This window comes from Leptodactylus fuscus, chromosome 1 (assembly GCF_031893055.1).
Source record: "Leptodactylus fuscus isolate aLepFus1 chromosome 1, aLepFus1.hap2, whole genome shotgun sequence".
In the NCBI taxonomy this organism is placed as follows: Eukaryota; Metazoa; Chordata; class Amphibia; order Anura; family Leptodactylidae; genus Leptodactylus; species Leptodactylus fuscus.
This window is the reverse complement of record NC_134265.1, coordinates 217,404,443-217,421,739: the sequence shown is the minus strand read 5'-3', so window position 1 is coordinate 217,421,739 and position 17,297 is coordinate 217,404,443. Positions and strand designations below refer to the sequence as shown.

Sequence of the window (17,297 nt, the reverse complement as noted above, 5' to 3'; positions counted from 1 at the left end):
TCGGGAAATAATCCCCTATCCATAGGAATGGAGATAAATTTCCATGACAGGCCATCCCCTTTCTGACTTGTTCCCCCAAAGTTCTAACCCCCCCCCCACACACACACACACACACACTGGCACCGTATATTTTACATTGTGGAAGTAGTCCTGTTTCTGTGACAGCCAGTAGCCTAATGAAGAATCCCAGATCTGTCATAGGAATATCAGTATTGATCTCCCTAACGCGAGGTTCACACTAGCGTTCGGCAGTCCGTTTTGTGGTTTCCGTCTTCTGTGTACTGCATGTCCAACTCTGTGTCCAATTTTAAAAAAAACGGTTTTGCGGCGGAGAGCATAAAACGCTCACCGCTGCTCATGGCCGGACAGCTTTCAAACCCATTCAAATGAATGGGTATGAAAGAGTCCTGCAGGTTTCCGTCTCCTGCCTCTGTTTTGTGCAGGAAACGGAAACCTGCAGAATGGAGACTGGGCGCAGATGTGAACGAGCCCTTAGACTGTAATACAGTTGTATTGTAGTTTATGGGACATGCAATCAAAAGACTTCAGGATTAGCCTCTAGGGAGGCTAGAAAAATAAAAATATTTTTAAAAATATTTTTTTTAAAAAAAGCTATAAAAAAAACCCCTAAAAATTAAAATCACTTTCCCTAGATTTGAAATAAACAAAAAACAAATAAATTATACATCCCCCACATCTGAAAACACCTAATCTACAAACCTATAAAAATATTTTTCCCACAAAGCAAACGCATGGATGTCTGGATCTGGTGACTCCCCAAATTTTTTTTTGCAACGTTTTGGATCTTTTTAAGAGTTTAAAATACAAAAAAAAACAAACAAAAAAAAACAAACAAACAAAAAAAAAAAACACGCAAAAAACCCGAAATGAATGCTGTAAAAACAAAGTCAGTAAGAAAGTTGCACAAACGCAGTTTTCCTCTTCATTCAGAATTTTTCCCCAGCTTCCCAGGACACAGTACAGGGAAGCTGGTACAGCAGGAAGGGGTTAAATAAAGTACAATAGAAAATTTTTTACTTTCTTAGACTGGGTTCTGCATTTGGAGACTCTGCTGCAGTGGCTTATGAAAAATCACCAAAATGCTGCAAGTCTGACTTTTTATCCCAGCAATTTTGGTTTAAAAGAACGGATACTCGACGAATCCAATCATAGACAATGATGTCCGCCAGCATGAATGGCATCCACTGTTTTAACAGACAGTGCGTTCGATGTTCTGGTTCTCTGACAGTGGACAGTGGAGTGCAGTGCAGATGCAAACCTAGTGCAAGATAATCAAATAGTAATGTTGTAATTTTAAAGGAATTTATGACCACATTTTAATCATGTTACAAAAACTGCATTTAACCTCTTTATTCAGGTCGTCAGCATTACAAAAATAACAATTTTAACCAGATACATATGATTTTGAACAAAATGATGTACGTCTGAACAGCTATCTACATTTAGCTGTATACTATTTTCAATAAAGTATAACAAAGTATGTGAATATATGGAGTTTTTAACATCTTACCAAAAAAATGTTGAAAAAAAAATAAATCTGTTGTACTTGGCAATCAGGGACATACAAAACTTTAACATATGCTCCTTTAAAGGATAAAAATGACATTTTCTTTAAAGGAGAAAAAAAAAACGATTAGCTCCAACTGTTGCCATGACTACACCAAAATATTTGAGCACATAGCCAATGCAGTTGAGGAACTGCAACCTCTATTTGTTTAGAACATTCCTAACTAGACACCAGTAGAGAAACGTGCTTTGCATGTTCTTGCTGGGGAATCTATTTAGTGAACTTTGACTCTCCCAGAAGATGGATTTATGAAACAGAAAATGAAAAGACAGTTTTTTTTTTTTAACTTTTGGTACCAATCAGTGAAATTAGACCTTGCTTCTTTTGTCTGCATTGTATTATACTATGTAATCTGGGAAATTAACTAATTCAAAAACTAGCAGATTTTGCTAAATGGTCATACTTGAATTTTAAAAAAAATTAGCCAGGACAACTGGGATGGGGAAGGTGTAAAAACAAAACAAAAACCCCCCCCAAAAACAAACACACATACCTGTCCCCAGGTGATCCACTGCCTCCCAAGCACGGTCCAGTCCTGCAGCTCCACTGAGGCCATTCTGCGACCTCAACAAAGGACACAGAACGTCACTACCTGTGTCCTTTCCTTAGGCTGCCGATTGGCAGAGGCGAATCAGCAACCTAAGGAAAGGGGGACGGGATGTCACCGCCGGCAAAGACAGTGAAGCAGCAGGAGCGGAGCATCCGGGGACAATTTTTTTCCCTTTACTTTTACACCTTCTTCGGCCTAATTTAAAAACTAAATGTTTATCCTGGACAACCTTGTAAAAGAGAACCTTTCATGTCCTCATTGATGAACGGTATTATATACTGCTAGAAAGCCGGAGGTGTGCTGAATTCAGCGCACTGTCGGATTTCCTGGCATGTGTGCAGGTGCAGGAGAAATCAGTGCTCTTAATTTTGATACTAGGCTCCCTTTTGATAGAGGGGAGATATAAGCGGCAATGAGGCACATAACAGGAAAGACAACAGTGTGCTGAATTCAGCACACCACCTGCTTTCTAGTGGTATATAATACCGTACAACTATGAGGACATGGAAGGTCCTCTTTGCAGAGCATTTGTCACCAAGCACAAAATACAAAATGCCATATATCATTTGATTCCCTGACCAATTTGGCATTTTTATATTTAAAATTTGTTCATCCGTTGAAAAGACCTGACCACTGAAAGATTATATATAAATTAGCCTTCTGTTTTTCTAATTATAATATAAAATAAAAGCGTTACTGCCCTCTTTGTGAATGAGCGCTACTTTACATATTCCAGTGAATGTGTGGATAAATTTTAAAAATAGAAGGACCAAACTGATCTGGAACACAATGAGAATCAAATGATACATTTGATTCTGGCATTTAGTCTTTTGCTCTCAGTAACTAATCTACTTTAAGAGGACCTCAGATTTAGAATAACAGCATTAAAGGTGCTGTCTAGGACCTGAAGATAATTAACACTGATCAGCTATTCCTAGGATAGATGATCAGTTTCAGATCAGTCAGGGTCAGACACCTGGAACCTGCATTGATCAGCTGATGTGGCCACTGTAAGCCGTAAACAACCCTGCCCCTATACAAGAGAATGGGAATGGGGCTCCAGCGCCACCACTACAGTGCACAGAATGATGTACACTGTATACAGCTTCGGCTCCATACACTTTAGTGATGGAGCTTACTACTGCAGCCTTGCTCCTAATTCACTTGAATAGAAGCAGGGTTGCTTCTTACTGCATACCTAGTATACGGCCTCCAGTGTGACCAACCTAGCTGATTGGCAGGGGTCGTACTATCATCAATGTGATACTGATGATCTTGTAGTATCAGTATCAATTACCTTCAGACCTTGGACAACCCCTTTGGTGTGGAGAGTACAGCAATACAGAAATTTGCAAGCAGGATTTTTCACTCTGCATTTTTCCGACGGAAACCCAGTGGACCCCATTATAGTCCATGAAGTCCACAGGTTTCCGCAGGTAACCGCTTTTTAAGCGGGTTAGGTTTCTGTTTTCAGGGCCCCAGAGCAGACCCGAAGAACAGAGAGCCAAACGCTAGTGTGAACCTAGTGTAATTGTTTATAGCCATATCCAGAAATATCATTTACATAATCCTTTATTGACCTCCAAGTCTTGTAAGTTTTAATGAAGTGAGGTGTAGATAGGGCAATCACTTTAAATATTTAGTATTCACTGCTAGCAAAGGGGCAGATAATGCTAAAGGAAAATTAATGGTGTGACAGTTGTTTAAGTCTTTTCTGATTAAGTTTAGGGATTATTTTGAACATGCTAGAAAATGTGACACTTCAGACTCAGCACATACTTCAATAATGTGATGTTTACCAAAACGGATGTTAAATTATTCTCTTGGCAAAAAAAATAAACATAAGGCATAACCATCAATAAAAGTTCACTGTTTTCCTGCTTGTCGACCAGGCTTTTTATCTTGACCCCCGCGGCCCCCACCTGGCATTCCTCTACCTCGTCCTCCAAAGACACCTACGGTATAACAAAAAAAATATATATATATATATTAATATACAAAGGCATAAATTACATTTACATACTATACATTACATCATTCAACTTTTAAAGGAAATCGGTTAGGGAGATTTCGGACATTCAACTTTAAGGACTCGTAATTTAGTGTTTCTCAAATAGCCCTGTTGTAACCTAATCCGTGCCAGCGGTGCCCTCCAATAGGTAAGTGTGCTCCATGGCCTGGCCCGATCTCCCCAGGAGCTTCATTATAAATGCACGCCTGCCGGCGTTGTCGGCGGGGCCAGACAGAAGTGCTTGGCGGTCCGCATGTGGCCCGCGGGCCACAATTTGAGGACCCCTGCTTTAGACTAAAGCGAGCGTGGTTACAAGATAAGAAGTGACAATTAGTTATGGCCATAACACCAATTTATTGCATGTGGTATAAATTTCCTCAGCTCAGATGAAGCAAACCAGAAATGGAAAAACTTATTTTATATAGGTGTACTCTATGTGAGCAAGCATTGCCATCTAGTGGCTCTGCAAAGAGAAAGGTAAGAAAATAAAACACTGGGATGATCATGCAGTCTCTTAAATTTTATCTAAAACTTTCTAGTGGTTTATCACATTTAGAGTTATATTAAAATATCCCAATTAACCCAAAAAAGCAACTGAAAGCCACAAATTGAATGCATTCACTGTTAAGTTCAAGGGCGTCTGTTACCAGAGTCCAGCATATTAACCCAACCCCACGGATCGGTTAGGGTCTTCAGAATTAGTGCCTGCGTTGCTAAGATCACGGTTTTTGTCAATAAACAGTGTTGTCATTGCTCCTGAGAGCTCATTTGCATATTCATAGATAGAGAGGCACCAATTCAATGGGTAAACGCACTGACCTAATGACCCTAACCTACCTATCTGTGGGGCTGGGTTGATATGCTGGATTCCTGGTGACACACACTCCCTTTAATGACGAAAGGCAGTCTCTAGCAATTCCACCGCCTGGGTGGCCGGATTATAATCTGTTTTTACCTTTTTTCTATTTTTTTATTAATATATCAATAAAGGTGAAGTTTTAATAAAAAAAATTTGTACCTATCCGGGATTAGTTTCCCCTCAGTGATTTGTATTCTTGGGATAGTACCAATCATCAGTCTGTCAGTGAATGTACAACCAATCCCTCATTACTGACTGCAAACATAGCAGAGCAAGTGAAAACCCGCCCACCAATGTGCCAAGAAAACCAGGAAGTGAACAGAGCACAGAGCCTGCAGGTTGGTGAACAAGGGTTATGGGAATACTCCTTTAAAGAGGACCTTTCACCATTTTGCCCACAGGCAGTTCTATATACTGCCGGAAAGCTGACAGTGCGCTGAGTTCAGCGCACTGTCGGCTTTCCCGATCTGTGCCCAGTGTGAAGAGCTTACGGTCCGGTACCGTAGCTCTTCTATGGTCAGAAGGGCGTTTCTCGCAGTACTCGTCCATTGACGAGCATTATCAGGGAGGGAGGGTGCGTACCTCCCGGCTCTCACAGCACAGCGCGATTGGCTGTGCTGTGAAGAAGGACGTCTCTGACTGACTGTCAGAAACGCCCTTCTGACCACAGAAGAGCTACGGTACTGGACCGTAAGCTCTTCACACTGGGCCCACATCGGGAAAGCCGACAGTGCGCTGAATTCAGCGCACTGTCAGCTTTCCGGCAGTATATAGAACTGCCTGTGTGCAAAATGGTGAAAGGTCCTCATTAAGTTTCAACTCCACCTTCCAGTATTTTTAACTTTTTTATTTTTCTGTTGTCATGACTACAGTATGTCGACATAATCTTATACATTATATTATATAATAGAACATAAAATAATAACATAATATTCTCTGCATAACCAGTTGTACTTTGGGGGTGGGGGGGATATATCTAGTCTTGATTACCTTTCATTAACAATTTTGCGAGGTCCGTATGATAAAAAACGTGTTTTTTTTTTGCATATTGCTTTTACAGCATTCACTCTGCATTACATGTTATGGCAACTTTGTCCAGTGGCTCAATAGCATTACGGCAATAGCATATATATATTGTTTTTATGTTTTACTAAAAGGATTTGCCTGGGGTCACCTGTATTTTACTAAAGGGCTCTTTGAGAGGCAAGCTGTAGTTTTTATTGATACCAATTTTTGGTATGTATGATTTTTTGATCATTTTTTTTTGGGAAGAAGTGAGAGGTAAACAAAATATTTGAAAAGATATACCATATATACTTGAGTATAAGCCGACCAGAATATAAGCAGAGACCCCTAATTTTACCACAAAAAAACTGGGAAAACTTATTGACTCGATTATAAGCTGAGAGAGGGGGATTTCAAAAATTAAAATGGCTGGAATTTTTGGGTGCAGTAGATGCTGGCGAAGAGGATATTTTGGTTGTCTGTCTGCCCCTTCCCTGAGCTTGAGGACTGGGGGTTTTCCCCCCATTTGGAACTCAGCCTGGCTGAATATAGAGTACCTGCAGTGCTCCTATTAACCCCTTCCCGACGGAATAGGAGCACTGCAGATACCCTATATTCAGTAGACCGGGCACTTTCAAACACAGGGATACCTAATGTGTATGTGTTTCACAGTCATTTTCTACTTTGAGGGCAGGTTCACACCAGCGCCCGTTCTCGGTTATGCAGGTTTCCGTTTCCTGCCCGAGAAACTGCTCTTCACAGTGAAACAGGTTTTTTTTTGTAACTGGACACAGTCGGACATGCAGGACTTTGTGATGGTAAAAAAACAAACAAAAAAAAACGGTTTCACCACGGAGAGCAGAAGACGCTCACGGGTGCTCACCAGCGGACACTGAATGTCTGTTTCCGTCTTCTAACGGAAAACGGAAACCTGCATAACGGAGATTGGGCACTGGTATGAACCCGCCCTTATATGTATTCTAGGGATGTATTCGAGCTCATCATGCAGGAGCCGGCCTGCAAACTTTAAAGGAATGGGGCTTGTAGGGACCGGCCCCAAGGCTTACTTTAAACTTACTGGTTGCTGTGGCAACCACTCTGCAGAGTGGCGCCATTACACTTACAGACCCCGCATCCAGACACCCGGGCAGGTGCCGGGGCCCGCAGCATTGCCACACTCCTGCCTGGCGATGCTTTACATTTCAAACTGCAGAAGTACTTACAGTACTTCTGCTAGCACGCCAGGAAGCAGACAAACTTTGAAATTGCATGCCTTTCATGTAGAATGTCATACTACCCAAATTACTTCATACATTTAATTTACCATATCTCTGCTTTATGTTGGCAATCAAACTTTTCACTCTTTCATTTTTTTTTCCAGATGTTATAAGACTTATAAGTCAAGCAGTAATTTTCCAAATTTTTAAGAATATTTCCAAAACACATTTTTCAAGGGACCAGTTCAATTCTGAAGGGGTCTTGAAAGGCCTCTCTAATAGAAACCCCCATAAATCACCCCATTCTAAAAACCTCACTCCTGAAAGAATTCACAACTGCATTTAGGAAGTTTCTTAACCCTTTCAGCATTTCATGGCAATTAAAATAAAATAGAAGTCAAATTAATAATTTTACATTTTTTTCACCAATATATTCATTTAGCCCTAGAAATTACACATTCACAATATGCATTCTACATTCTATTAAGCAATTTCTACCAAGCATGAAATTATCCCATGCGAGAATGTTAAATGATGTATGGGCACACTGTAGGGTCCAGAACAGAAGGAGCACTATTGGGATTTTGCTGGAATCTGTTTCAGGCACTATGTCACATTTGCAGAGCCCCTAAAGTGCCAGAACAGTGGAAACCCTCCAAATGACTCCATTTTCGAAACTAGACCCCTTAAGGAATTTATCCAGGAGTATAGTGAGAACTTTGACCCTACGGATGTTTCACAGATTTTTTTACCATTGAGACATGAACATTAAAAATTATTTTTTTTCTAATATAATGTCACTTTAGCCCCCAATTTATCATCATCACAAGGGGTTAAAGGAGAAATTGCAACCCACATATTAGTACACAATTTCTCCTGAACATGATAATACCCCATATGTTCTGGTATACTGATATACGGGCACATAGCAGCACTCAGAACAGAAAGAGCGCTAATTGGGTTTTGGAGGCCAGATTTTGCTGGAATCATTATCAGGCACCATGTCCCATTTGCAGAGCCCTCAAGGTGCCCAAACAGTAGAGACCTCCAAATTGTGACCCCATTTTGTCAACTAGACCTCTCAAGGAATGTATCAAGGAATATACACTCACCGGCCACTTTATTAGGTACACCATGCTAGTAACGGGTTGGACCCCCTTTTGCCTTCAGAACTGCCTCAATTCTTCGTGGCATAGATTCAACAAGGTGCTGGAAGCATTCCTCAGAGATTTTGGTCCATATTGACATGATGGCATCACACAGTTGCCGCAGATTTGTCGGCTGCACATCCATGATGCGAATCTCCCGTTCCACCACATCCCAAAGATGCTCTATTGGATTGTGATCTGGTGACTGTGGAGGCCATTGGAGTACAGTGAACTCATTGTCATGTTCAAGAAACCAGTCTGAGATGATTCCAGCTTTATGACATGGCGCATTATCCTGCTGAAAGTAGCCATCAGATGTTGGGTACATTGTGGTCATAAAGGGATGGACATGGTCAGCAACAATACTCAGGTAGACTTTGGCGTTGCAACGATGCTCAATTGGTACCAAGGGGCCCAAAGAGTGCCAAGAAAATATTCCCCACACCATGACACCACCACCACCAGCCTGAACCGTTGATACAAGGCAGGATGGATCCATGCTTTCATGTTGTTGACGCCAAATTCTGACCCTACCATCCGAATGTCGCAGCAGAAATCGAGACTCATCAGACCAGGCAACGTTTTTCCAATCTTCAATTGTCCAATTTCGATGAGCTTGTGCAAATTGTAGCCTCAGTTTCCTGTTCTTAGCTGAAAGGAGTGGCACCCGGTGTGGTCTTCTGCTGCTGTAGCCCATCTGCCTCAAAGTTCGACGTACTGTGTGTTCAGAGATGCTCTTCTGGCTACCTTGGTTGTAACGGGTGGCTATTTGAGTCACTGTTGCCTTTCTATCAGCTCGAACCAGTCTGGCCATTCTCCTCTGACCTCTGGCATCCACAACGCATTTCCGCCCACAGAACTGCCGCTCACTGGATGTTTTTTCTTTTTCGGACCATTCTCTGTAAACCCTAGAGATGGTTGTGCGTGAAAATCCCAGTAGATCAGCAGTTTCTGAAATACTCAGACCAGCCCTTCTGGCACCAACAACCATGCCATGTTCAAAGGCACTCAAATCACCTTTCTTCCCCATACTGATGCTCGGTTTGAACTGCAGGAGACTGTCTTGACCATGTCTACATGCCTAAATGCACTGAGTTGCCGCCATGTGATTGGCTGATTAGAAATTAAGTGTTAACGAGCAGTTGGACAGGTGTACCTAATAAAGTGGCCGGTGAGTGTAGTCATCACTTTTACCTTTCATGTGTTTCACAGAATTGGGCCTTTAAAACGGAAAGCAACATTTTTCAACACAAAATTTTGCTTTAACCCCAATTTTTGCAGTTCCACAAGGGATTAAATGAGAAAATGCACCCCACAATTTGTTAACCATTATCTACTAACTACAGAAATATCCTACAAGTGGATGTAAAATGATGTATAGGCATACTGTAGGGTCCAGAACGGAAGGTGTGCTATTGGCATTTTGGAGGGCAGATTTTGCTGGAATCTGTTTCAGGCACCATGTCGCATTTGCAGAGCCCCTGAAGTGCCAGAACAGTGGAAACCACCCCCCCAAATGACCCCATTTTGGAAACTAGACCCCTCAAGGAATTTATCAAGGGGTATAATTAGTATTTTGAGCTCGAGTGCTTCCCAAAAATGAATATGCAAAGTAAAAAAATATGCTATTTTAGTGCCTATTGAGTTTCAAAAAAAGACATGCACGTCTAAAATTTTAAGTGGTAGTCACCCCATTTTTTAAACTATACCTCTCAAGAAATGTATATAGTGAGCATTTTTAACACAAGCAATTTAAAAGTATGGCTCTGTGTGGAAGATTTTAAAGCAGTCATTGATTGATACACAAGCCGGGCTGTGACGGGCAATCTGAACAATAATAGCGGGTATCACGCCTCACTCCTCTTTTTCAACATACATGGCATTTTTTCTGAGGATTCCTTCTTGATTCTGTTTGGGGAATTGTTGCAATAAAATGTCGTTCTGTCAGTCTTTTGACCTCTTCTGATTGAAGTGAATGTGGGGGGCAAGTACTTGTAAAAATAAGACTTTCAATTACCTTTTCTTGGTAATCAAGGAAAGTGTCTGAATTTCCTGCCTTTTTATATAAAACAAACGAATTATATGTGGCCGCCTGAAACAAATGAACAATTACTTTTTTGTACGAGGTATATGACTTTCTGTTTACCTGGTACGGCTGTAGCACCTGGTCTGCCAAATCCACCCCCCCCCCCATGTGTTTGTTGTAATCCATAACTGCTACTGGTTTTTGCTTTGGGGTTGTGGAACCGAGCTCTGTAACCGTTGTTGTGGCATCAGTGTGGATTGAGCTGAGAAGGAAAATGTCTTTTTGATCTTTGTATTTTAGGGCAAGTAGCTCTTCACTGCAAACACCGCCTGACTGTCCTTTTTTGAATTTCTCATTAACCAGTGATTGTGGAAATCCCTGGCGATTCTTCCGAATGGTCCCACAAGCCCCTGTTGTACCAAAGCTTTAAAAAGGGGTATACTACTGTAGTAGTTGTCCACATACAGTTTATAGCCATTTTGTAGAAATGGGCCAATCAACTCCCAAACAATTTGTCCACTTGTTGCCAGATAAGGCAGACATCTAGGTGGATTTAGCCGTCTATCCTTCCCTTCATAGATGCGGAAAGCTGATGTGTAACCTGCGGAGCTTTCACACATTTTATAGAATTTTATTCCAAACCTTGCCCTCTTGGATGGAATAAACTGCTTAAGGTGCAGTCTCCCTTTGAATTTAACAAGGGACTCATCAACAGAAATGTTCTGTGTTAGAGTATAAACAAAAAGTATGAATCTAAAATTGTCTTCACAGCCCAAACAAGTCCAGAGGTATCGGCATTAGAAGTAAGTACATTGTAGCTACATCCTCGGGTAGAGAAGTGCCAACCTGGGAGGACGTAGAGCTCAGTCTTTGACAAGGAAAAGGTTGATAGGTGCCACTCAACTTATTCCAGCGCAGTTGGAAATTTTCTCTACCCCTCACCATTCCTGAGCAACCAGCACAGGTAGCTTTGGTACAGAATATGCCATTTAAGCTCTATAATGTCGAATATTGACAAACAAATGTACAGTAAAAAGATATACAGTTTTCCAATATACTTTCTGTATCAACTCCTCACGGTTTTCTAGATTTTGGCTTGCTGTCATTCATTGTTACTTCTAGAGCAGTGGTTCTCAACCGTCCAGGTCGGTGGGAGGTATGTCCCGGTTTCAACTGATCGGCACCCGGAGGACGCCGTTGAGTTGAACACACAGCCAGCTCCTGCTTTAACGCTGTGCTGCGGCTTCTGTATGTGTAGCCGCGATGTGATGACGTCACATCGCGCCTACAACTATATGAGTGAGCGAGACTGCGTAGAGAGTGGCGGGGGAGCGTTGGAAGGTGAGTGTGTTTTCTTTTTTTTTTTAAACATTAAGGTGGAACATAATGAAGGGGCAGATGAAGGGGGGGGGTACAGCATGACACTGGGGGCAGAGATGGAGGGACATGAAACTGGGGAACAGATGGGGGAACATGAAACTGGGGGAAGAGATGGGGGGACATGAAACTGGGGGCAGATGAAGGGGTTATATGAAACTGGGGGAGAGATGGCGGGGGGACATATAATGTACGGGTGACTGTAGGAGGATTATACTGTGTGGGAGCACATGAAAAATGAATGAGAATGGGCGGAGTCAAAATAAAAGTGGGCAGAGCTAAATTCACCGCTGCGCGCGCCGCATATTTTGTCCCTCCTTCTAATCTTCAAAAGTTCGGAGGTATGCCTAAAGCCATCAGAAAATACATATTTCCGACGGCTTTAGCCACTGAGAAGCCGCGCTACTGTCTGCAGCAGCACTATTCAGCTGGAACGCACGCTGTTATGGACGCGTGTTCCAAACTGAATGGGGTCACTGCAACATGAGGAACTGTATTACGGGGTCACGGCATTAGAAAGGTTGAGAACCACTGCTCTAGAGGATAAAAGTCTGACCATGGTCATGTGATGAGCACACAGGTACACAGCTGATTACCAGGCAGATGTCGGATTATTGTGCTGTGACTAACAAGCGGCACCTGTGAACTCATCACATGACCACAGACCATAAATCACATGACCATGGTCAAAGTTTTATCCTCTAGGAGTAACAGAATGAATGACAGCAAGCAGACATCTAGAAAACTGTGAGGAATTGATACAGAAAGTACTGTATATACTCGAGTATAAGCCAACCCGAATATAAGCCGAGGCCCCTAATTTTACCACAAAAAAACTGGGAAAACTTATTGACTCGAGTATAAGCCAAGGGGGGGAAATGCAGCAGCTACTGGAAATTTTCAAAAATTAAAATGGAGTTTTTGGGTGCAGTAGGTGCTGGGAAAGGGGAGGGGGTGTTTTGGTTGTCTGTCTTTCCCTAAGCTCGAGGACTGTTTTTTTTTCCCCCCACTTGGATTTCAGCCTGGCTGAATATAGTGTATCTGCAGAGCTCCTATTAACCCCTTCCCGACAGAACAGGAGCGCTGCAGATACCCTATATTCAGTAGACCGGGCAATTTCAGACACAGGTATACCTAATGTGTTTGTGTTTCACAGTCATTTTCTACTTTTATATGAATTCTAAGGAAAGGAGAGCTTCTTTTTTTCCCCCCTATTTTATGGGGGATTCTATACATTACTATTGCGGCTGGTCATAGACTCCTCCCCCCCCCCAAAAAAAAATAAAATTATATATATATATATATATATATATATATATATATTATATATATATATATATATATATATATATATATTTTTTTTTTTTTTTATTTTATTTTATTTTTTTGCTTGACTCGAGTATAAGCCGAGGGGAGTTTTTTCAGCACAAAAACTGTGCTGAAAAACTCGGCTTATACTCAAGTATATATGGTATATTGGAGAATAGTATATCTTTTTATTGTACATTTGTTTGACAATATTCATCTGAAAGTGGCCAACCCCTTTAATATTTCGATAGTTCGGGCATTTTGGAGCACAGGGATACCTAATATGTTTATTTTTACTTTTCTTTATTTACTTTTATATCTGATCTAGGGAAAGGGGGGGATTTGAACTTGTATTTTTTTAAATTTTTAAATACTTTTAAAAACTTTTTTTTTCTTCTTTTACATTTATGATTAAACCCCCAAGATACCTTGAAATCTAGGGAGTCTGATCACTCATACTATTCACTGCAATACTACAGTATTGCAGTGAATAGCAAGATGACAGAAGTTCTATTTGATGATGCCTCTGGCATCGTGCAATAGAACCAATGCTATGACAAGCCTGGGAGCCTTCAATAGGCTTTCGGCTGTCATAGCAACCGATCGCCAACCTGTGGTGACGTTCAGGAGGGCGGCGATCGGCAAAAAATAGCGGCTGCTGCTGTTAGCGGCCGGTGCTGGCTGTATTATACGGCCTGCATTCGCCCTGTATGAAAGAAAGCTCAACTCCTGAGCTCTCTCCATACATTGCCATGCGACTCTTGACGTAGTATTAAGTCAAGTGTCGCTAAAGGGTTAACGGCCGTTATGTGACAATTTACAACATCTACAGATACCAAATAAATAAAAAATAAAAATAAAAAAATAGTTCTGAAATTTATATGTACAAATTTCTCACCATGATAAGTCTTTTTTGGAACAATAAAATTATTAAAAAGAAAAAAAAAAAAAAAGTTAAAAATTACCTCTCCCAGCTCCACCAGCTCCTCTGCCTTTCATCTGCTTTTGCTGCTGCATTCCACCACGACCTCTGCCTTTTGACATCACTTCCTCTTTCACCATATCAATAATTTCATCTGGGATTCGTAGATACTTAATTGTGCTGCCTCGTATGTAGCATTCAGGCATTCTCCAGAATTTGTCACCATCCTGTTACAAGACGACACACATTTTAAATTTAGTTTTTTTAGATTCACACCATTATACTGCACTACAAAACAACCTTTTAAATCATACCACGGTTTAAACACCAACTGCTTGCCACTAGTTTTTAGAGTTCCGATCTCCTTTTCAAATCAAGTTTTAACCAGTATTTGTGTCATCCTTTCCCAAGTGCAGAACTTTTGTTTAGTAATAATCATTGACTGTCCAGGCCAACCCAACATATTTCAATTACCATATATACTCGAGTGTAAGCCGAATTTTTCAACACAGCTTTTGTGCTGAAAAAGCCCCCCTCGGCTTATACTCGAGTCAAGCAAAAAAAAAAAAAAAATTCCTCCCTGCTCCACAGTACAGCGTGATAGGCGCTGCTGGGCAGAAGGGCGTCCCTGGCTAACTGTCAGAAACGCCCTTCTGACTGTAAATCGCTACGGTACTGGGACCGATAGCGCTTTACACCAGGCACAAATCGGGAAAGCCGATAGTGCACTGAATTCAGCGCACTGTCGGCTTTCCAGCAGTATATAGAACTGCATGTGCCCGATCTGATGAAAGGTCCTCTTTAACTCACCCAAGAGATTTTGAGATTGTTTTTAACATGAGTTTCGATCACTAACTACCTCTTTCAGCCTCTCACAAATTAATACTTCTCCCTTACTTTACTCACTTCTTACAAATTAACTCTTCTCTCTCCTGCTTCCCTTTATTACCAAGAATTGTTCTCTTCTTGGAACACATCTATCACCTGGTCTGAAAAGTCCAACAGCATATATCATCTGTCACCCACTTAGTATAACCTAGTTATTATCAACACTGAAACGATTTTATATATATATATATATATATATATATATATATATATATATATATATATATATATATATATATATATATACACACACACACACTCACTAGCATTTCCGACAGCCACCCCCGCCCCGTGTGATACACCGGCGCACTCCCTCCAATCAACAGTCATGCTTCCCCCCTCCCCCTAGTCCCCTTCAACTCCACCCACATAGCGCCGCGATCCAGTCGAAGAACAGTCGAACGGCCTGTGATGACATCATCTCAGGTCCTTCAGCCTACCGGGAACAGCAGTTCGGCATTAGCGGTTGTGCGGGGTGGCTGCTTACCGGCTTAATACGTAGCCTATGTTTCATTACAGGGTCCAAGCTATTATGTGCCAAATGTCAGGTAATTGCATGCAGCCATTGTCGCGTGATTGAGGAACAAACATTCAAAAACACAAAACCGAACTTTCACATTTATAATATTAGTAGGATAGGATAGGATTAGTAGGATAGGATATATGGAATGGCTGATCAGAACTAGATAAAAAAACAAAACAAAACACCACAAAGTGACGGCACCTATCAGACGATCTATATCATCAGACTTCTAAGGCACTCACAGACACTCTACTGTCATCACTGTCCTCAATTTCTTCTCTCTTCTGTCCTAGGCTATGTACCATATAACCCTGAAAACTGCTCTTAATGAAGCAAAATTAAGCAAAAGCTCAATGAATAACACAGTGAATGAAAACACTGTACATTTTTAGCCGCCGTTTTCCTAAGTGGGATCTTGGCATTAACATTGTTTTGTTTTTTTACAACTTCATGATCAAAACTCTGCCCCTCATCTTTCTGATTTCACCAACTTCATCTCCTCACAATGCAATACTACATGGGGACACTCCTTCATGTCTTCTGGAGCTGCTCGGCTTTGCGGGATTTTTGGGACGGTGTCCACCGCCTGACGTCCTAGATTTTTCAAACAGCTTTCTAATACACCGGCACGTTTTCTCTTGCATCTCTCTGGGATACCCCGCAAGGCTTATCGTAAATCTGCGATCCGACATCTGATAAATGCTGCTAGAGCCTGCATTCCGGCCCTGTGGAAGTCCCCCAACCCCCGTCTCTTTGCCATTGGGTCCATAAGGTAGAGGACATTCAATCCATGGAGGACCTTACGGCGTCCCTTCGTGACGCTCATGAGGCTTTCCTGAAGGCCTGGACTCCCTGGATCCTTTTCCAGGGTTCTGAGCCGTACAGAGATGAGATTGGTTAGACGTGGTCCTGGGTTGCTGGTGTGTCCCCAGGGGTTGTTATATACCTCACCTGTGACATCACCCCTGCACTACTACAGGACATTAGTGATTGCCTGCCGTCTCTTCCATGGTATTCTCACCATGTGTATTCCACTGTCTACTAACCTATCTAAGGGCTCGTTCACATCAGCGCCAGCACTCCGTACTTCAGGTTTCCGTTTCCTGCATAAAACAGAGGCAGGAGACGGAAACCTGCAGGAGTCTCTCACCCATTCATTTGAATGGGTGAGAAAGCTGTCCGGCGGTGAGCGTTTTATGCTCTCCGCCGCGAAACCGGATTTTATAATCTGGACACAGAGTTGTACATGCAGTACTCTGTGTCCGGATTAAAAAAAACGGTTTTGCGGCGGAGACCATAAAACGCTCACCGCCACACCCGGTCTGTGGTTTCCGTCTTCTGGCATGCGGAAGACGAAAACCACAGAACGGAAAGAAGAACACTGGTGTGAACCTAGTGTAAAACTGAAATTTTAGTCTGTGGTACTACCATAAGTCCAAGGCAGCATAGCCACTGCCTTGTAGTAGTTTGATTTAGACCAGGGGTCTCAAACTCAACTCAGCATGTGGGCCGCAGAGTAAGATCCCAGCCAGTCGGCAGGCCGCACCGCGACAAATTTAGCTCCACCCACTTTTATGTTGACTCCGCCCATTCATTTTTCATGTGCCCCCACACTGTATAATCCTCCTACAGTCACCCGTAAACTATATGTCCCCCCCATCTCTGCCCCCAGATTCACGTCCCCCCCATCTCTGCCCCCAGATTCACGTCCCCCCCATCTCTGCCCCCAGATTCACGTCCCCCCCATCTCTGCCCCCAGATTCACGTCCCCCCCATCTCTGCCCCCAGATTCACGTCCCCCCCCCATCTCTGCCCCCAGATTCACGTCCCCCCCCATCTCTGCCCCCAGATTCACGTCCCCCCCATCTCTGCCCC

At 42.2% G+C, this 17,297-nt stretch overlaps 2 protein-coding genes across 2 annotated transcripts in view; both read right to left on the bottom strand.

Annotated features, from left to right (window-relative positions):
- ANKLE1 (ankyrin repeat and LEM domain containing 1) overlaps positions 1 to 17,297 on the bottom strand; it is a 315,425-nt gene that overhangs the window by 117,423 nt on the left and 180,705 nt on the right. The gene's annotated exons all lie outside the window — the stretch shown is intronic.
- LSM4 (LSM4 homolog, U6 small nuclear RNA and mRNA degradation associated) overlaps positions 1,809 to 17,297 on the bottom strand; it is a 28,197-nt gene continuing 12,708 nt past the window's right edge. Inside the window, exons 4-5 of the mRNA XM_075283686.1 lie at positions 14,055 to 14,238; positions 1,809 to 4,093 (exon numbers count right to left, since the gene is read on the bottom strand). Of these exons, the coding sequence (XP_075139787.1) occupies positions 4,005 to 4,093; positions 14,055 to 14,238 (273 nt within the window). The 3' untranslated portion in view covers positions 1,809 to 4,004. The remainder of the gene's footprint in view (positions 4,094 to 14,054; positions 14,239 to 17,297) is intronic.